The following is a 22,815-nucleotide window of genomic DNA, read 5'->3' on the forward strand; positions in this document are numbered from 1 at the left end:
TGGAGGGGGGGGGGAGAACCGACGCCCCGGCCCGCACCGAAACAGGAAGTGCCCTCCCCCTTTCCGATGTCCGATGCTGCAACCGGCCCACTGAGACGTGATTGGTTCGCGCTCCCTCCTCCCTCCTCTGGCCTCTCCCCTCACCTTCACCTTCGCCTTCGCCGGGCAGAGAGCCGGGGGGCTGCCTGCGGCCGGTGGAAGGATGAGAGGGGGGTGGTGTGGGGGGGTGTGGGCGGGGGCTCACTGCTGTTTGGAGCGCCAGAACCGCGAGGCGATGGTGCCGAGGGAGAGTCCCTGTTTCTTCTGCTGGGAGATTTCGGCCAGACGCTGCTCCTCCTCCTGACGGGAAACAGGAAGCAGATTCACATCAGTTACCTTTGGTTTTGTTTTTTCTTCTTCAATCAGATTCAGATCAGTCAGTACGTTTACATGCAGAGCTTAAAGCAGAAGTAAGTGATATATTTGTGTTAATATAAGTCTTAAATAGTTATATCTTCCGACAGCAATCACTTCTATAGAGTGTTTGGTCTGAAACACGGGTCTGTCAGTCACTCTGCTCTGCTCTGAGCCCAGGAGAAAACTTTTATCGTATCCTACAGTTTTTATCCAATGAGGCGAGAGAACGGCATGCAGGGCTGTGTGTGCAGCCAAGGGATGCGCGTGAATGTGGTGACGTAGGGACGAGGACTGTTATGGTGCGTTCAAGGCAACCCGTAACTCGTGTTTTTCCGACCTGTGAAGTGGTACCAGTTCGATCTGGTACGAGTTCACGGGTCAGAAGTTACGAGTGGCCGTTATAGTGACTTTCACAGGTAAAACAGGTCGGAGAAACACGAGTGGGTTGCCTGGAACGCTACAAAGTCGTAAGTTGTGACTTGAAGCTGTAATTTACAGTTTTCAAAAGCCTGCCTGGAACGCAGCATTAGCCAAAACGACCGGATCGCTTACTTCTGCTTTAATCCAGCTATGCTCAAAATTCGATTTTGGCGTCAAGTCGGACTTCTGTCCTTGTCTCAATATACATGCAACTGAGAAGTGTTGAGAGTGCGTGATGCTTCAGAATGTGTGTGGATCAGTGAGTGAATGATGTTGTGTGAGTGATGTATATTGTTTTAGTATTTATTTATTTTATTCTCCTGTCTTTTTTTAACGAGTCCGTATCTGACTGTGCACTTTGAATTTCGTTGTACACACAAGTACAATGACAATAAAGTTATCTTGAATCTTGAAAATTGAATAATTGACGGGGTCCATCGCCCCCTCATGCGGCGTCACCCGTCGTTTCAGCGGGTTAATACGCCCCCCTGTCCTGTTGACTTTTCTATCACCTCGTAAAAAACTGAATAAAAACAACTTAGTAAGCTTAAAGCAGAAGTAAGCGATATTTTTGTGTTAATATAAGTCTTAAATAGTTATATCTTCCGACAGCAATCACTTACATAGAGTGTTTGGACTGAAACACGGGTCTGTCAGTCACTCTGCTCTGCTCTGAGCTGAGGAGAAAACTTGTCTTGTATCCTACAACCTTTATCCAATGAGGAGAGAGAACGGCATAAAGGGGCAGTCCTCTCTGTGTGTGCAGCCAAGGGATGCGCGTGAATGTGGTGACGTAGGGACGAGGACCAATAGATCCATGACGAGGGCGGGGGCTGCTAACTCCATCGGCTGACAAGAAGTTATGGTGCGTTCAAGGAAACTCGTAACTCGTGTTTTTCCGACCTGTGAAGTCGTACCAGTTCGATCTGGTACGAGTTCACGGGTCAGAAGTTACGAGTGGCCGTTATAGTGACTTTCACAGGTAAAACAGGTCGGAGAAACACGAGTGGGTTGCCTGGAACGCTACAAAGTCGTAAGTTGTGACTTGAAGCTGTAATTTACGGTTTCAAAAGCCTGCCTGGAACGCAGCATTAGCCAAAACGACCGGATCGCTTACTTCTGCTTTAATAATAAATTCTCAACTGCAGTTCCCGACCAGATGCGCCTGTCTGGGGCGCTGACGTTGGGTTTTTTTCTTTACGTTGCCGGGTTCGGGTTCGGCTTCTCTGCTCCACTTTGTGCCGTCTCTACTGTTGTGGAGCATGCGCACATGCATTGTCCAGTTATACTCCGACTAAGGTGTATACATGACGGAGAAAATCGAATTCCAATCGCATTATCTGGGTGTCTTAGTCGGAGTTCTCAACTCCGATTTCAGTCGGACTAAGGTGTTTACATGCACTTCAGTTGTCCAGTTATAGTCGGATTAAGGCAATAATTTGGTTTTTTCAGTGTCATGTAAACGTACTGACTGACAGTGAAGGACATGGATGTGGTTTGGTTTGGTTTGTCCTCCTACCTGTGCCAGCTGAGCCTGTCTGCGTTTGAAGGCGTCGATGGGGTCGTCCTCCAGGGCGTAGTTCTCTAAGACTGAGCGGACGTCATCCACACCACTCAGAGCAATGGCTGATGGAGGAGAGAGAGAGAGAGAGAGAGAGAGAGGAGGTCAAACAGGAGCAGATCTTTTCCTCTTGTATCAGATGGACTGAGACATGAAAACCAAGAACGCATCAACAACTATTAATAACTGGATAAGGACATGATTATTAGAAGAAAATAACCATGTTTTCATCCGCACGTTTTTATTCACATTAAGCAGTTTTGAATTAAAAATACCTTATGGAAATAGTAACATTTGATTAAATGTCATGAATATCGATAAAAAGTTAATACGCTTGGATTTTCTCTTCATCGATACAAAGTTAATGCGACAAACGCTGATGGAAACAGTTCTATGCCGGATAAATGTGAGTTGCGATCATGTTTTATGTCAATTCTGCTGGTACGTATTCAAAGACACGGCGGGAGTAAGTGAAGAAAGATGCAGATGTATCCAAATAACTCCTTTTTTGGACATTTGTGAAGAGCCTCCTATGGGACCAGCCGGCCAGGACCAGTGGGGCCTTTTAAAGGGATAGTTCAACATTTTGGCATATTGGCCCCATAATCCCTATAGTTTTAGGAGTAGTTTGTTACCTTTAATTGTCGGTGCAAGCTATTTTTAGAACGGCGGAGCAGAGCCGTGAGCTGCTCAGAGCTACGCTACGGAGGCTCATTATGGGATTTCTTGGTTTCCCTCATCAAACTCATCAAATACACAATCCAACAACTCCACAACGCTCTGGTGGACAAGTTGTGACCTGCACATCCACCATGCTATGAGATAACAACGGAACAGAGTTGTTTTGGAGGTAAATTCCCGTCGGGGGCAGTTTTTCGGCAAGCAGTCTCTGCATTTGCCTCGAAAACAACTCTGTCTCACTCTTATATTAACACGTCTGACAAACCACCTCATGAGAGCGTCAAAATGTTTTGGCGGTATTTAAGAGGTTTTTTGAAATGTAGGCGTTCCCATTACTAGTTTTTATTTGCGATATTTTAGGTTTTACATATTTCCAGCGGTAATGGAAACACACCTACTGGTCGACCTCACACCTCACACATCTGGAGGAATGAATACAGGCCGTCACATGCAGGTTTATTCCTGGCAACAAACAAACTAGTGTTCTGTCCTGGCACCAGCAGCTCAGCGGGGGAGTTTTCTATTGTACAAACATTGACTTTGGAAGATCCCCACTTGATTTCTGTAACTCTATCTTAAGTCTTCCTTCAGGCCACGTGATGATTCTTTCAGTGAACTTTGCAATGTGGAAGGACACAAAAAGAAAAGAAAAGAAAAGGCAGGTGGGACGGCCGGGCGGTGTCTTACTTTTGAGGAAGTTGGCGAGGTCGTACAACGTCCGGTCCTCGGAGTTCCCGTCCCACTTCTTCAGAGCCATGCCGTTGAAGGGCTGCAGGCTGAAGGCCTCGCGTTTACAGTCCACCACTATCACCTTACTGGTGTCTCTGTTCAGACACGATACATCCTGAAAACACACACACACACACACACACACACAGGTCCAGATGAAACAACTGACAGGCGGTTCACCATAGAACTGATCCATACACTTGGAGTAAAGAGGGTCATAGAAGGTGATGGATGATTTATTTTTACTAGGCCTGGGACGATAACAAATTCTGCTGGACGATATATTGTCCCACACATTATTGCCGATAAACGATATTATTGTCAACATTTTTTGAGAACAAATTAACCACTAATGTAATAATAATATTTCATAATAATGCAAATAGACCCTTTCAAATGCAATAAACTTTTATTTCTCATGGGTATTTTTTTTTTTACCACTGTAATTGGAATGACAAGAACTTATATAGCTACTATCCTAAATAAATAAAACAAACAAAAGATAATAAACAGCGCAGTGCAGCTCTTCTCAATACACATCTGAAGCTCCACTTTCCATTCAATCAAACTAATGTGACTGCCACAGTTGTTAGATTTCATCAGTGAGAGGGAAACCTCTAAAAACCTGCGGATAAGTTACTCGGCTCGTTTTCTCCCCCGGGATGACGGCGGAGGTTGACCGGCCCATGAGCTCAGCAGCAGAGCGGCTACTGCCTGTGGGAACAAGCTCCGCTCCTCCTGCTCGCTGTTACCACATTAGCTCCAAAAACGTCGGAGGAAATCTCCTAACAGGCGGTATCTGAATAAACTGACTGACTGGGGATCTAAACTGTGACTTTCTTGCATGAAAAAATATTAAAACTTTAAAAAAGTGACGTGTTTAGCTTTAACGCAATCGCTTTTTACTCTTCTACAGATAAACTATAGAAAATCACACTCAATAAAAATAAAGGCCCTTCAGGTTTGTATTAATCACCCCCCCCCCCCCCCCCCCCCCCCCCCCCCCCCCCTGCTCCACAGAGGCTGGGGGACTCTGTTGACCTTCCTAAGACCTCATCAAATAAGCAACTTTATTATCTTAATTATCCTTAATATTCACTCAGATTAAAACCCACAAACACACACACACACACACTTTCTCTGTTAGCCCCAGCTGGTGACTATTAGAGTTTGTGTGTGTGTATGTTTGTATGTATGTGTGAGACAGATGGAGGGGGACGCTCCTTGTTGTCTCTATCACCAAGCTCATCTGGTGCCCAGCCCCCCAAAAACTGCTGCCGTGCATGCACACACGCTCTGTATGTGTGTGTGTGTGTGTGTGTGTGTGTGTGTAAACCCCAGTGGACACATTTGTCTATCCTCTTCCAAGCCAATGAATAAAAGGCATCTGTCTTCCTTCAGAGTGCATGTGTGTGTGTTGTGAAACGCTGCAACCCACACTGAAGCGTCTACACACACATCCATCCTATAATGATATTGAAGTACATTCAGCCCTGTGTGGCTCAGACTGTACGGGTCATCATAGCAGTCTGAACCACACTTTGATCCTAAATTAAGTTAGATTTTGTTTTTTTTAAATGTTCTGTAGGGCCCAGCCGAGTCATCAGCTGATTAGAACCATTCAAGAATAATCCTTAATCGATTCACAGCGCAGTGACTAGCGTTGGGCGATAAAACAATCTCGATTCGGGATACCAACACATTTTGGATTGATTTCGATAATCGGCTATGGTCATATTTCCTCGATATCACATGGCAGTAAAAAGTGCGACAGCAGCCGGTCACTCTGCCGTCTGATACTCCGCCTACTGTCGTCAGCATGTAGCCTACTGTAGAGTTAAGCCGTTTTCCCACTAAAATTAGCGGGTCGACGCGGGTTTTTTAAACGCGGGTCGACCCGCTAGCAATCGGCATTTGGCCCCTTTCCCATTGACCAAAATGAGCCGAGTCTGACCCCCCGCTGAGGGATCAGACAGAGCATAAACCAGTCGCCCCGCTCTCATCCGCAGTGCAAGAGACACACACAGTCATGCCACAGCCGCCCGCCGCGGAGTGTCCGTCCGCCGAGGCAGACTCTCTGGCTGACTGACCGCGGAGCACCAGGACCGCGGAGGACAGAGAGTCTGCTGCGGCCGGATGACGGACGTCCGCGGCACAACACGTCAGTTAAACAGACTGTCGCTTCTTTTCTTTTCTTTTTTTCTATCGTTTTTGGTCAGTGTTCTCTGATCTTTTGATCCCAGTCTCGGATGAGAGCAGAGCTTTGTTTTGGTACATGATATGAGACGCGACCGGCGCGATGACGTGGCGTCACGTAACGTTCAGTGTCATCACGTAAATTAGCGGGTTGACGCGGGTCTGGCGTTCCCACTGCAAGCCGTTCGGAGCCGAGCCGATTAAAGGCGATTTTAACCCGCGTCGCTTGCCGAGTCGTTTGACCCGCGTCGACGCGGCTCGGTGCGCCTTTCCCACTGCCACCAAAAGCCGATTGTTAGCGGGTTTAAACGGGTTTTTTGGCCAGTGGGAAAGGGGTATTAGTCTGAGCTGCAGAAGCAGCAGCTGCAGCTAAAGGTAGGGGGGAAAGACTACAGACACATTTTAGAGCTGATGTATGGGAGAAAAAAGACAAAAAGACAACAATGTAAATCAAATCCTGTAGGTCAGGGGTTCTCAACTAGTCTCACTCTGGGCTCCACATTTTCCAATGGTCATTAAGTCGCGAACCACTTTTATAGAATTCAAACCAAGATTTTTTTTTTAAACCATTAAAAACTCATTTAGCTCTTTATTGAGCAAAGTGCATTTCAGAGCACATGAATGAAACTGAGGAGTTACTATGACAACTGCATGTACGGAAGTGAATAAAAAAATATCAAACTGCACAAAATGGAGACCAACAAAATGATATATTTGACTTCTAATGCATCTCTGCATTCAGAGCATATTCACAAAAGTGAATAAATATCAAATTGCACAAAATAAAGACCCACAAAACAAAACAAGATTCACTGCATTCAGGCCACATTAATAAGAAACTGATATCTTTGCATTCAGAGCAAATGGAGCAAATAATAAGAAACTGAGGAGGAGCATTACAACTGCATGTGTTCACGAGTCTCGTGCCTTTCAAAATAAGTTATTTTTCAAAATAAAAGACATGTCCAACATCAGATGTGCATAAAATATTATTTACTTTTTTGACCAGCTGTCCGCGGCCCATCCAGAACGGGTCCGTGACCCACTTTTGGGTCCCGACCCACCAGTTGAGAACCACTGCTGTAGGTTACAGGTAGGTGGATAATCAGCGTCGTAAAAGCTACTGGTAAAACATGATTTGAAATGCACCTCTCTGATGTGATTTAAATGTGCGTTCACATTTGTGTTTGTTTCCTCCATCATTCTGAGCCATGGCGTTATGATGAGTCAAGACCTTTTCCAGCTCAGTGTTAACCGTTCAAACACACAGTCAGTGCTAGGGCTGGGCGATACGGCAAAAAACTTTATCACGTTATATTTTTCCATATTGATCGATTCTTGATATTTTGATTCAATATGTACTTTTTCCTGATGCTACAAGTTCAAGGAGCATCCTGACTGAATCCTGAAGAAACCAGAGAATGTGTTCAGTTTGGGAGGATGAGATACACGCAGGATAGGGCCGCTCGATGCGGGATTCGAACCGCCTGCAGCGAGGCGACACTGTGCTAAACACCGCCCCGAGACGGAGTTGTTTCGAGGCAAATGCAGAGACTGTTTGCCGAAAAACTGCCCCAAATGGGAAAGCACATCAGTGGTTTTGCATGAATTTTCCCCCGAAAACAACTCTGTGTATTTGATGAGTTTGATGAGGGAAACCAAGAAATCCCATTAGCCTCCGTAGCGTAGCTCTGAGCAGCTCACGGCTCTGCTCCGCCGTTCTAGAAATAGCTTGCACCGACAAATAGGAGGTAATGAACCTACTCCTAAAACTATAGAGAGTAGGTCAATGGGCCAATTTGCCAAAATGTTGAACTATCCCTTTAAACATAGCAGAAGAGAGTGTTTTAACACGGACGTGCAGCTGTGTGGAGTGTGAGTCGGCAGTCAGGATACACCAGCACTGAGGTGCAGCTCTCACATCCACTCCCACACACTGGACCATCCAGCAGGGCCGGCTCTACGCAGGGGCAAGAGGGGGCAGCACCCCCTCAAATAAATGTCTTGCCCACTCAAATCCAAATTTTAGAAGTTTAGAAAGCACATTTTAATATAATCAAAAAATGTGTATATTACAAGTTGACAAAATTATCTGCAGTAGCACAAAAATCGGCCAAAAAAGGGACAGTGTTCTTTTCTAAAATGTTCTGTTCTTTTTTTAGTATTCTTAAGACTACGTTTCAGTTTTGTAAATCTTGACCATAGTAGACCCCCCCCCCCCTTCTCAGAGTACACCAGAATGCTTCACTCACATTTTAAAATCACAAAAACATTTCTGGGGGGTTTTTCAGGGGTTTAGCTTCTCACCTTTTCACCCCCTCTGGGTTTGCAATGCATCTTCAGGTATATGCACCCCCAACCCCCCATATAATGTGGCTCTTTGCATTACGACAGTAACAAATTTGGGCTCTAAGACCCTGGTTGGCCCCCCGGCCCCTAGTTGGACAGGTCTGAAGGCAGAGGCCTGACAAAGTGCAATCCGCTTCTCCAGGTTGGGGTTGGACAACAACAGTCAGTCAATTGGGTTGACAGTCAACAACCCAATTCAATAAAGTTACTATAAGCACAGAGAAAAGAAAGTGCTGGAGCATGATGTGTTCACATGATGCCCCCTTCACATTTCTGACTGCCCCATCATATATGCTGCCTAGAACCGGCCCTGCCATCCAGGCTGCCGTACACCGACTCCTCCTGTCTGTGTGTGTGTGTGTGTGTGTGTGTGTGTGTTCAGTCCGTGTCTGACGCATGTGCAGCAGTAAAGAACAAAGCCTGTGATGCTGAATACTGTCATGATGTGGATGGTGTTCAAACTATTTATCATTAAACGGCTGAAACGCACACACACACGCGCAGTCACGTCAATGAAAGGTCGCGCCACCGGGAGCTCCACACCTCGGCTCTCCTCTGTGCGTCTTTTGTGTGGAAACGCCGCCGGCCGTCAAAGCTGCGGTGCGATGTTATTGACAGGAGCCCATCTGCGGCTGCCGCCTCTGTGTGCGGAGAGGAGAGCGGAGCTGACATCTACTGCTGTGAGGAACGTCCACCGCTGTGAGGGAGCAGACGCTGGCACAGAGCTGCCTCCCTCCTCCCTGTGCTGCTCACATCTGACCAGTACTGTATGTAGGCAAATGTACACGAGCATCGGCATCGGCTAATGGAATTTCTTGGTTTCCCTCATCAAACTCATCAAATACACAATCCAACAACTCCACAACGCTCTGGTGGACAAGTTGTGAGCTGCACATTCACCACGCTATGAGATAATAACACAACGTTACCACACAGAGTTGTTTTAGAGGGAAATTCATACAAAACCACTGATGCACGTTGCCTTCAGGGACAGTTTTTCAGCAAGCAGTCTCTGTATTTCCCTCTAAAACAACTCTGTGTGGTAACGTTGTGTTATTATCTCATAGCGTGGTGAATGTGCAGGTCACAACTTGTCCACCAGAGCGTTGTGGAGTTGTTGGATTGTGTATTTGATGAGTTTGATGAAGGAAACCAAGAAATTCCATTAGCCTCCGTAGCGTAGCTCTGAGCAGCTCACGGCTCTGCTCCGCCGTTCTAAAAATAGCTTGCACCGACAATTAAAGGTAACAAACCTACTGCTATGACTATAGGGATTATGGCAATGGGCCCATTTGCCAAAATGTTGAACTATCCCTTTAAAGACTCAGGAAACATTTGCAGGTGTTTGGAGTTCATCAGCTGATCAGAGTGAGACACCATTAGGTTACAATAGGGAACTTTTTCACTAGATTCTAATTTTTTTAGATACTAAATTTGTTTTTTTTTCATTAAATATTAAACCATGATCATTAGAATTAAAGCAGCACTAAGGAACTTTTCAACCTTCATAAAATATTTTCATAACTTTTGTGATGATACATCGACTTACAACAAGTTGAATGACACCTCTGTCATGGCCTGAGGGGGTCTGTATCATTATGGTCTGTATCTCTTTCTCTGGCACTAAGCAGCTTTGAGGAGCATGGTAGGAACCCTGCTCTCACGCTAGTGTTCATGGGAAATGGAGTCTTCCTTCACTTTCACTTTTGCGAGTCACAACAAGGAGGGAGCAGGCAAAACGGCACTTTAGCAATGGATTATGTTTGTGTTTTCACTTTGAAATGATCCACTGGAAACAGAAACTTAGTTTTGATGTCTTTTGTTAATTTTAATGCAGGATATTTACAGGGCTTCATGCTAGTGTTCATGGGAAATGGAGTCTTCCTTCAGGCAAAACACTACCGCTTTGGTCCACAGGCGCCGCCAAACTCAACCAAAACTGAAAGTTCTTTAGTACTGCTTTAAAAGAAATAAAGATATGGAATATTTCAGTCTGTGTGTAATGAGTCTATATGCACTGTTTGACTTGAACTACTGAAATAAATGAATGTTTCCATCATAGTCTATAGTCTATCAACACCTGTTACTCTCTAAGCACCCAAAGAATTTAGTTAAGCATAACTTTTAACTTTTGTTTTGTTGTAACTTGCATTATTTATTAGTCATTGATCTTTATTTTCATTGGAAATGGTATTTATTGATATTGGTTGTGTGATTGTGAGCGTCACTGTTTTCAGTTGTAGCACTTTTTTCACTAATTTCTTCATACTGTGTACAATGACTACCAACTATTGCAGATTTGGCCATTGCCCCAACATGTGTTGCTGTACAATTATACAAGCGCTAGTTTTCAATATTAATCTAGTTAATAGTTAAAAATGAACACGGTAAATACATTTTAGTTTTATTTCACAAACATGAAAATGGAAGAAGTCGTTTTGTTTTTGTGACCCACAGATGTCAGACAGTGAACCGTCCTTGAATCTGTCTTTAGATCTGGGTTGTATCACATAAAGTATATATAATATTAATTTTTTAATTTAGCTCGACTTCACACTATTTGATGCAACAAATTAGATTCATAATCTATTATTAGTTGAACCCTTCAAGTCTCTATTTTTATAACTGAAGAAGGTTCTTCTAGGTCGAAGAGGTTTAGCAGCACCATGACATGTTTCAACGGGAAACCAAATGTCAAATGTGACAGGGTGGTCAGGTCACACCTTCATAACATCAGGTGGCGCTTCTGAAGACGGAGGAAGTAAATCATCCAAACATGTCAAGGTTTAGTACGTCTTGTCTAGAAGAACCTACTTCAGTTATTAGAATAGAGACACTATGAACCGCTTTGGGCTGACCCTCTATGGTACGCATTATGATGCCAGTGGGTGAAAAATGTTTGGAGTGTTTTTATGTCTCAAAATAGACTAAATAAACATAATCTAAAGAAATTTTTAAAAGTTATTTATTTTTGGAAGTTTTGGGGATTTTTTGCCTGTAGGCAACATTGTACCATTACGGTTCGTCATATACTGTATTAGAAACACCAGTCTCTGTAGACTTTCACCTTCACTGGCCTCATCCTCATCCCAATTCTCATTCTCATCTTCCTCATCATCATCATAATAGCCTGATGTTTACTTTACTGCATCCAAAATCTAATTTATTAAGGATAAAAAACAAAATTATGATGAATTATATGTTTTTGAACATTATATTTACACCTAAACACACACTACCATAGTCTCATAATGCAATATTGATTCCATAATGGTCCACTGTCGCCTCAAGGCAACATTGCAATTTTCTATAATGGTACGTTGTTGCTTTCGGGCAACAGGTGCATTTTAACAAGTTTCCATTATTTAATAAGTAAATAAATTGCATGGAACTATTAAAAATTAAACTTTAATAATTTATTAGTGTAAATATTTATTTTTCCAGATGAAAAAGGGCCAGGAAGTTACTGTATGTTTTCAGACCGTTTTAGTGGAGCAAAATGGCAAACCTGTTTCCTTTGAAAAAGTCGGTTTCAGTGGCTTCTTGAAAGTCATGTGATAAATTAAAGCATTGTTATTGGTTCTCTAAGGTCTCTTCTCTTTTTTAAAGTATTACAGCATTAAATGGGATGAATTGTGGAGATGTGACAGGACAAAAAGTGGTATGTTGCCTGAGGGCAACATGGTACCATAGAGGGTTAAAGTCTGTTAGTCAACTCAGAGGTCTTAAAGCTTTTATGGACTATGTTATATTTTCGATGTTCTACTGCTTTTATCGATGGATTTTATGTTTTTTATTTATTTCACTGTAAACTGCTTATCCACTTAAAATCTTTGTTTACAGTTATTGCTGATTGTCTCTTGTTGTGTCATTTGTTTCACACCCTTGAAAAAGAGAAGTTAGTGGCCTTCACTGTGCAGATAAAGGTTTGTTTGTTTGAATGAATCAAGGCCTTCCTGAGGTCAGTGTGTCTGCAGTGGAATCAGACAGAGGAGAGAAGAGAAGCAGAAGCTCCTTTACCCTCCTGACGGTAAAACCCAGCCCAGACAGCAGGTCCACATAAACACAACTACTTCTGAGAGAAGACGGTTAATCCAACTGTTGTTGTGTTTCTTATCCCGGCAACAGCCAACAAACAATAAGACGTCTGATCCATTTCATGACGCTCAGATGCAGGGCAGCGAACAATAGGCTGGTGTCGGTCCGGGTTTAGAAGAGCTGGAGGAGCTGGAGGAGCTGGAGGAGCTGGAGGAGCTGGGTCCACGAGGAGCCCATGAGGAATTAAAGCTCTTCAACTCAACATGAGCATTTACATTTGATCTGATGGATACAACAGCATCATCTCTCTTCATGTTCTAAATAAACACTTCAATAACCACTTCTCAGATGATTAGAGATGGACTTCTTATGCAGAGCCACTAAAGTGTGACAGCTGCTTTTAAAAGCAAGACACTACAGGCAAAAACACTGTTTTTTCATGAACTTATCAATTTTGAGATATTGGGCTATTTTACTTCATTTTGTCTGTTTTGTCAGTAGATTTCTCCTAAATTCACCAAAAGTTATCATGCAAGCTCTCTCTCTCCTGAACAATGATGTAGGCTCCAAAAATTGTCATTTTCTCTGTATCTGCAACCAATCGTAAAGGTACGATTTACATTAACAATCTATGGAATTTTACGGTAAAGGCCGTTTTCTCAAAATTAGTTTTTCCTACTTCAGCAGCACTTAGAGACACCAAACCTTCCACTTTTATTCCTGTCTATATTCTGAAGGTTTTTACAGAGGGGATTGTTGATATATCATTCAAAGCCTGATTTATACAACATTTTATTCCTAAAAACATGGAGGAATTAGATTTTTTTGTGCTGGTGACAGTAATTTCTTACTTACAAAGTGATAAAAGAGATATCCAAAATCCCCTCTGTAAAAACTTCTGACTCTAATATGTCAACAAAATAAAACAAGAATTTTGATAGGGGCTTTCAGATTTCAGTTCTGGAAAGGTATGAAAATTAGCAGATATTTAATTCGATATTGCCTAATTTACATTTTTAAACATAAAATTGGACAAAAAATATTTGTCTTAATGTAAGTGATAAACTTAGGAAGTTTCATGGTGATATCTGTTAGTTGAAATTTTTACCCTATTCACCTGTAGTGTCTCACCTTAAAGGTTGAATAGCACCAACACTAAGCTCGACTGAGGCTGTACTGTTGATCACTGGACATGTCACATCACATCACTAAATAACCTGGTTTAAACAGAGTGCACTGGACCGAGGACAGCTCATAAACCATCATAGAGGTGCAGGATTCATTACAATATGATCAAAATCACAATATGGCCACATGCAATATCCAAAACCCAGGAAACAAAGTGTCACAATGTTGTGTATTGTTGGCACAGTGTTGTACACAGTGTTTTAGTGCTACAAAGACACATTTTTTAAAAGTTTTTTCCTCAAAAAAAAAGTGAAAAAAAAAAAAAAAAATCCCAAATGAAAAGGCAATATAACAAAAATATATTTTGCACATTGTGATGTCACTAACACATCCACATCCTCAGTCAGCGGTGCCACAGACTCGCAGCTTTCACAAGTCTGAACTTCACCATGCATCGAAACGTCAATTCATTGGGATACATCACTTCCTCATTTCCCAGCTGCTGCTGCTGACGCATTATTTGGGCAGAAAAGCAGCAATTTCATCACACTGACTGACAACTGTGCGACAGGCTTCGTACACTGTGTGTGTGTGTGTGTGTGTGTGTGTGTGTGGACTCAGGCCTGGGTGGCTGAAAATGCACATCCACACACACACAGACGCATGTAAACAACCGTTTTAATTTCATGGGACGATTTACTAACTTTCTCTTGACATCTGTGTGGTTTGCAACTCTCCCTCGGCATATGGAGCATTAGTAACTCTCTCTTAGCATCTGTTGCATCATCGCGCTCTGTCTTGGCGTTATGGAGATGAGATGATACTAAGTGTGTCTTCTCTTCTCTCTGGGAAGTAGGTTAACCAGCTCCTTACAACCTCCTCCAGACTGCTCCTCAATGGGACACGCAGCAGCAGAGATGACAGTTGGAGGGAGACAGAAGGAAGAGGAGGAGGAGGAGGAGGAGGAGGAGGAGGAGGGGGGAGGGTGCAAGAGGGAGGGAAAGAGGGACATGAAGGAAGGAAGAAGCTGAAGAAATGGGAGGGAAAAGGAGGAAGGAAGGAAGGCCGGGGTGAAGGAGGGTGAAAGGGAGGCGAGATAAGAGGAAGAGGAGAGAGAGGGAAGGAGGCAGAAGGTTAATGAGGCCTGAGAGGAAGAAGGAGGGAGGGAGGGAGGGAGGGAGGGAGGGAGGGAGGGAGGGGGGAAAGTGTGTTTGGAGGAGGAGGGGGGGTCTATTGTGGTGGGGAGGTGGAGAAATCAATGGCAGCAGCAGCAGCAGCAGAAGGCCGTCATGGAGGGAAGACACAGGGGGGGAACACAGCTCTGCTCCTTCTCCACCAAAATTAGCGGGCGTTTTTTAATGTGAGGAGGAAACCCGCTAATAAAAACGGGTTGACCTGCTTTTTCCACTGTAGGTCCAGTTTGTCTGTTTGGACTGATCACACACACACACACACACACACACACACACACACACACACACACACACACACACACACACACACAACTGAGGGGAGCCACGTCATCACATGCACAGAGAACAGACACTAGTTGGGTTTCCATCCAAGTCGTATCGAATTTAAAAGCGGATTTTGTGAAAATGCGCAAAAAGCAAATGCGAATTTATGACCGTTTCCATTCATTATTGTTTTGCGATTAGGAGGAGTGCGCCGTGAGATTACGTCATAAGAGAGCGTGAATGTATCCAACAGCTGACACTCAACATCATGGACAATTTACGTACTTTCCGGACTATAGACGCACCTGTATAAGCCGCACCAGCTAAATTTTAAAAGAAAATACATATATAGGCCGCACTTGAATATAAGCTGCAGGTTTTCATGTTGTAACATGAGATATTTACACAGAAAGACAGTAGGGAACTGTGCAAGTCCGCTCGCTTTTCTGCTGTTCTGGTTCCGCTCCTCTCGCCCATGTGCATCTGTTTACATACGAAGCCGGTGAAAAATCAATAAATGTAGCGGTGGATAACGTTACGTAACGATGTTACGGCGTGTGATTGTGTCGTCTTAACCGTCATAAACAAAAGATTATGGGTTACAGAGTGTGTTCGTGTTGCGGTGCCGCAGAGACGAGAGCTGGGAGACCGGGGCGTCGTTCTCCATTTCTTTGAACGTCGGCGGGTGAAGGACTTTTGGGAAGTCGTCCTCCAGCAGCACTTCACCCACAAACTCTGGCTCAATTCACATAATCTGTTTCCATCACAAAAACTCGCATTTCATTTAATCGATACGCTGACAAATCCACCCCCTCCAAGCGTATAAACTTTTATGCGCATTTACTGCCTTTTTTCGAATTTCTGGCGTTTCCATTTAAGTATTTATTCGCAATTTTTGAAAATGCGAATAAAAAAAGGTGGATGGAAACGCAACTAGTGATGAGGTTGGAGCTCCTGGATTTAGACAGGCTTTTTCCAGTCTTAACCATTTTACACTACTGGTTACGTTCACCCATTCATACTCACAGGTGCATTTCAATAAATGAGAGGTTTTTTAATTTTTTTTTTTATATTAAGTATTTGGTTATTAGTCTACTTCCCAGCCCATAGGGCCCCATTGTGAACCCGGAAATGTTGAGTACCCCAAAGTTTTATGTTAGAAATATATAGTATGGGTCCCCAGTATTCAGAAACTGCCGGATGCTAACTTATATATATTGGGCAATTAGCACAATTGACACAATTAGCATACATTAGCATATTTTGCCTATATGGGCAATATTTCAACAAAATTGACTTGGCTGATCTGGGCAATATTGGAGTGGTTTTAGGGGTTATTGATGATGCTGAATCCATTTCTGACATTTTCAAAATTCAAAATGGCTGTCTAAACCAGAGGTGACCAGATTTTAACCGCCAGTGGGCCGATTTTGATGGATTTCAATCTGGTCACTACCGGTTTAGACAGCCATTTTGAATTTTGAAAATGTCAGAAATGGATTCAGCATCATCAATAACCCCTAAAACCACTCCAATATTGCCCAGATCAGCCAAGTCAATTTTGTTGAAATATTGCCCATATAGGCAATTATGCTAATTTATGCTAATTATGTCAGTTACGCTAATTGCCCAATATATATAAGTTAGCATCCGGCAGTTTCTGAATACTGGGGACCCATACTATATATTTCTAACATAAAACTTTGGGGTACTCAACATTTCCGGGTACTCATTGTTGGCAAGTAGACTACAGGTAATACTCAGAAAATTAGAATATCGTGAAAAAGTTCATTCACTTCCCCATGATTGCGAACTGTACTGAACCAGACAGAGAGCTTTTAAAGGCTCAGGAACCCTTTGCAGGTGTTTTGGATTAATTGGCTGACAATTTGAGCTACAACATTGAACTTTTTCACGATATTCAAATTTTTTGAGATTCTGATTTTGGGGTTTTCATAAGCTGTAAGCCATAATAATCAAAATTCTAACAAATAAAAGCTTGAAATATCTTGCAATGCCTGTTATGAGTCTAAATAATATATTCATTTCACCTTTTAAGTTGAATTACTTAAATGAATGAACGTTTTCACGATATTCTAATTTTCTGAGTATTACCTGTATATTATCTGTGTACTGTAAATGATGTTGAAGGGTTTTGTTGTTTTATATCCATCATTTTAATTGTTATATACATTTCTTTCTTTTTTTTTAATAGATACATACTGTATACTAATCCTTCGGCACCTCTAAATTGATGCTGATGGTGGAGTCCACACATGCAAAAGGTGCAAATTAGACCCAGAGACTGTGGCAATACTGAGGCAAGATGCAATATATAAAGGAGAAAGTGCAATAATTATTTATTACAATAATTATTTATTACTTTACTTTTTCACTTTTCTAATTCTGTGTTTTCATTAAATATAAGCCATAATCATAAGAATTAAAAGAAATAAAGCCTGAGATTAGGGATGCACATTACATTTTTTTCATGACTGATAACCGATGAATTTATTCAAGTAAAATCTCCTCAACAACATCCAGCCACTGCCCTGGACTTGGAGGGTCACTTTTCAACCAGTTTCTTGTTATGGCCTTCTTACTGTACATGCCAAGATCAATATTTTGAAAAGATACAGGTCCTTCTTTTGAATTGTATCTTCTGGAGACAAACCCAGATACAGAGTGCGGGGGTCTCTGGGTATCCTGGAAGAACAAATCTTTTCCAGAATCTGAACCACTCTGTCCCAGAAGAACCCCTGCAGTTTTACACATGACCAAAAAAACAAACATGCGTGTGATCGGCACTCAACTGCCCACATTTCCTCCAACACTGCTGCTGTCCACCTATTTGTTTATTTTTGATGTGTGGTGTGATGAAAAAGCAAATTAAATTCTTCCATCCAAACTCCCTCCATCTTTTAGAGCTGGTGGAGGTTTGTTGAGTTCTGCACACAGAATGCCAATCAGTGTCAGACAGTTTAATGTTCAATTCTCGTTCCCATTTAGATTTCACATATAGTGAGTTCCTTCCATTTTGTTTTTGTAGACCTCTATACAACTTAGAAACAATCTTAACAGGCGTACATTTATATGCATTAGTGAATACTTCAATCACTTTGTTTTCTTCTGTAGAAACTCCTCTTTTGATTACTGTCTCATAGAAATGTCTTAGCTGTGTACACATCGCTAAAATCCCGTTATCTCTCCACCTTGCAAATGTGATGTCAGTTACAGCGGGACTAAACAGAGATGTTTGTGAAGGCCAAATTAAAAGTTTACTGTCTTCTTCTAGTTCAGTGGTTCCCAAACTTTTTTGTCTTGCGTACCCCCTGAGCCGTTTTGCCATACGTACCCCCTCCCTCATACGTGTTGATGATTCTCCAAAAGTGGTCATAACGTAACACAACTGATGAAGAAACGAAAATCATTTCAATTTCTCTCTTCAATTTGTACAAAGACATTTTGCACTATTCTCCTGCATTTTAGTTGTTTCTGGCTGTTGTTTGTTGTGGTAAAATGTGTCTTCACAGAGTTTTGACAGGATTTTGTAGGATTGTCACAATACTAAAACCTAACCCAGGAAAATACTGAATATGACATCATATTCAATACAGCAGCAGTGCCTCTCAGCTTATTATTGCTCCATTATTTTATTTTTTATTATAATCAAAAGGACTTATAACAGATGTTTTTTTTTATTAAATGAAAAGCTAACTAAGAGTTGTGCAATTCCAGCGGGCGGGGCTCCCCCCTCCCTCCTCTCTCACAACACACACACACACACGTGCAGGCAGACAGCGGAGAAAAAGAGAGGAGACGAGAGAGGAGTGTTGCCGTTAATATCGTCGTTTTTACGGCTAAGTTCACCCTACGTGCGTCTAGTTCTGTGTAACTACTCACTCAGGTCCAAACGCTCTGGACGCTGCCAGCTCTGCTCTCCTCTCCTCTCCTCTCCTCTGCTCTGCCTGTCGAGTGCGCGCGTCGGGCGCTGTGGGGGCGCGCTGTTAATATCGTTACTTTTAGAAATCAGTCATGTATCCAGATGCGCCGTTTTGCATCGATACTTTTGACAACTATACAAAGCTGTGCTGCAGGTTGTTGTCTTCTGGGGGGAACTAGTTGTGGCGCACGGACCATTTCAGTATTGGGCTTATGAAGTGACTCGGAATATCAATTTACAGGGTTCCTACGCAAGTATGGAAAGTATGGAAAAGTATGGAATTTGATTTGATACATTTACAGGTCTGGAAAAGTATGGAAAATGGAAACTATTGTATGGAAATATATCCATCTTAATTCTTATCTGGGTCTTATCTTAAGCTATTTGGGTTAATTATCTTGTATGCGCTATTATACCTAGCTACAATCTCCTGGAAATTATTTGGTGACATAATGGCATACAAATTCAGAATAATTAAATTTAATAAATAAAATAAAATAAAATAAATTTCACAATTTATTTACATGATACACATCTAATTAATCAAATGTCACAATTTATTTGAATTTTTTTACCGATAAATCTGGAAATTAGGGTCTGGAAAAAGTATGGGATTTTGAAATTTTGAATGTGTAGGAACCCTGAATTTATTATCTTGGTAATAAATTAATGAATGTTTCTACGTACCCCCTGCAATGTGCTCACGTACCCCTAGGGGTACGCGTACCACACTTTGGGAAGCACTGTTCTAGTTTATACTTTTAACTATCTCATACCAGTTTTTAAAAGCATTCTCCAAGATTAGATTTCCTCCCTTGTGGTCTGTGTGTTGTTTTCCACCTAGCTTGGTACTCGGGAGAGCACCAATAGACAAAATATCTCATCTGGGCAGCATAATAGTATTCCTTTAGGCCGCCATGTTCTTTGTCAATTTGAAGTGTTTTAAATCTTACCCTTGGTCTTGCTCCAGCCCAGATAAACCTTGGTAACTGTTTGTCCCACATTAAAAACTGTGAGTCTGGGATTCTGACAGGTAAAGATAAAAAGAGGTACAGTAACCTTGGCAACAGGTTCATTTTCACTGCCTCGATCCTTGAACTAAAGTCTAACCCTAGTGTGGACCATTTTTTAATGTCTTCCTGTATCTTGTCATTTATTAATTTGTAGTTTATTCCGTATATATTATCAAGTTTCTGACTAATTAACACACCCAAGTATTTTAATTTAAATACTTATTTGAAGTTGTAGTCACTCTGTATGTTACAGTGTAGGTCAGAGCAGAACACGGGCTGTAAATGAGCGGGTTGACCCAGTCGGAGTCAGTCTGTGGGCTACTTTGACCCCGGTGTGAATGCTAATTGCATCCTTTCCTTTTCTAGCAACATGCACTGTGAGCAGATCTTAGAGCTTCTTTAACCAGAGATGCTCAGCTCACACCCTGCTCACAGCTTCAGCTGTTTGAACATCACCTTCAGTTATTCTAATAGGAAATAAAATAATGAAATATTTAAAAAAAACCACCATACCTTTACATGATGTCCCTCCATGTAGCGCGTTGCATCCCTGAAGAGGCGATACATGACGAAGCCCTGAGGGTCGATGCTGTCAATCAGAGGATACGCTGTCTGAATTCACACACACACACACAAAGAAAAAGAGAATAATCAGCACCAGCAGCTAAAACACTCAATACACTTACATCTGAATCAGATCAACAGCTCTGTGAACGTTACATAAACGTCAGGCCTTAAAGGATCATTTCCGTTTTTTACAACCTGGACCTTATTTCTAGCATAAAATAAGATCATTTTACTCACCCAGAAACTTTGGTGTCATTTGGAGTTGTTTTGACGAAATTAGCCCCAGTGGAGCGGCGCGTATATCCGTATAATGGAGTCTACAGGGCAGCAGAATGCAGCCTCTAAATAACACATTATCCGCCGCAAAACTCGTTCATTTCACCAATATTTTGTTATGATACACTAGTGCTATTCCCCTCCGAGCCCGTGGTGGCATGTTATCAACATCCGGGGTCTGTAGGTTGACCTACTGACCTCTGATCTGGATGATGTCATCTCTGAGCGCCGCCCGGCTCATTCTGATAATAATCATTCTGCTTCGGCATTCGGGTCCATTTTTATCTCAACTAGCCGGAGCTTTAGTGAGTCCAGGTTGAGGAGAGGAAGCCTGTGGAAGCTGAACTTCATCCAGCTGCTCATTTTGTTCTGACAAGTCAGAAACACGCAGAAACGAACCGTAGCATTAGCGGTAGCAAGTTAGCCGCGCCGGGCAGCGGTCGGAGATGACATCATCCAGGTCAGAGGTCAGTAGGTCAACCTACAGACCCCGGATGTTGATAACATGCCACCACGGGCTCGGAGGGGAATAGCACTAGTGTATCATAACTAAATATTGGTGAAATGAACGAGTTTTGCGGCGGATAATGTGTTATTTAGAGGCTGCATTGCGCTGCCCCATGTTCTCGCATTATACGGATATACGCGCCGCTCCACTGGGGCTAATTTCGTCAAAACAACTCCAAATGACACCAAAGTTGTCTGGGGAGTAAAATGATCTTATTCTATGCTAGAAATAAGGTCCAGGTTGTAAAAAACGGAAATTATCCTTTAAAAAAAAACCTGACATTCTGTGGAGAGACGCCTGTTTCTGTTTCATTACAACAGCAAACAACAAACATTAAAATAAATAGTCCAATTGTTATTTAAAATCAGAGGGGACCACTTCAAAGTCAGCGTGTGTGTTTGTGTGTTTTCAGTCTTCAGTCGACTGTAAACAAGTCGACACACTTCACACACAAACAGAGCAGAGATCTGTCTGGAAACACCCATCACATCACTACAACAGTCCCTCCACAAAAACACCATCATGTGATAATAATCAGCCACAGTCTGCATATTAATGTGTGGCTTCGCATTTTCTCAAAGACGCTGCACTTCCGCTGCATAAATTGCAGATTTCTATGTAAAACGCACTAAAATGTGTGGGATTTCATCATTTTCATATTTAAATTTTCATTTTCATAATCAGAATTTCATAAAAAGACACATACTGTATCTTCACAGAAAGTTGAAAAATGTTTACCATTTCCCCCTGTTGCCTTGGGAACGTTATAAAGTGACGTAACCACACAACGAGGAATGTTATCGAGGATAAAGGAAACCGGAAGGGGGTGTGTGTGTGAACACATAAGCCCAAAAGACACCAAAGTGAGAACAGGGTGTTATATTAGAGGAATCTTTTTTTTTTTCCTTTTTCATCAAATCCCAGTTCTTTCCAGCTCCCACGGTTTTTGTAAATTCCCGTAATTTTTTTAAAAATTGCATATTTCATCGCATTTTTGGGGGGAAACCCCGATTTTTGCCTGAAACCATCCTAAAAACATCTGGAAGGACTGGTAAAAAGACACAATGTGTGTGTGTTTCCTCAGGCTGCTGAGACAACAACAAAACCATACAACAGATCTAATCAGACAGCTCTGAGGGCACGTTTACACATAAACACAACTAAATGATCCGTGTGTGTGTGTGTGTGTGTGTGTGTGTGTGTGTGTGTGTGTGTGTGTGTGTGTGTGTGTAGGTGTGTGTGTGTGTGTGTGTGTGTCTCACCATTCCGGTCTCGGCAGTGAAGATGACGATCTCGTAGAGCGGTGCCAGCTGCTGGAACAAGTAGTCGATGCCCGGACGTTTCTTAAACCGCCAACCAGTCGACAACTGGAAACACACACACACACACACACACAGAAACAAGTCAGCAGATGGACACACACACAGAGGAACTATTACACACATGAGTAGGAGACAGCAGTTCTTCTCTCTGAGGAGCATTTTGACTGTGAGTTCTGAGAATTGAGGTTGTTGTTGTTGTTTTGATTGTTATTCTTGCTGATTTCTTCTCTT

At 42.3% G+C, this 22,815-nt stretch overlaps 1 protein-coding gene across 1 annotated transcript in view; it reads right to left on the bottom strand.

Annotated features, from left to right (window-relative positions):
- Positions 1-206: 206 nt before the first annotated feature.
- The window catches only part of timm50 (translocase of inner mitochondrial membrane 50 homolog), a 72,740-nt gene continuing 50,131 nt past the window's right edge, over positions 207-22,815 (bottom strand). Inside the window, exons 7-11 of the mRNA XM_083985144.1 lie at positions 22,525-22,629; positions 20,425-20,523; positions 3,746-3,902; positions 2,336-2,442; positions 207-339 (exon numbers count right to left, since the gene is read on the bottom strand). Coding sequence (XP_083841270.1) covers positions 241-339; positions 2,336-2,442; positions 3,746-3,902; positions 20,425-20,523; positions 22,525-22,629 — 567 coding nt within the window. The 3' untranslated portion in view covers positions 207-240. The remainder of the gene's footprint in view (positions 340-2,335; positions 2,443-3,745; positions 3,903-20,424; positions 20,524-22,524; positions 22,630-22,815) is intronic.

This window comes from Trachurus trachurus, assembly GCF_905171665.1.
Source record: "Trachurus trachurus genome assembly, chromosome: 13".
NCBI classification, from domain to species: domain Eukaryota; kingdom Metazoa; phylum Chordata; class Actinopteri; order Carangiformes; family Carangidae; genus Trachurus; species Trachurus trachurus.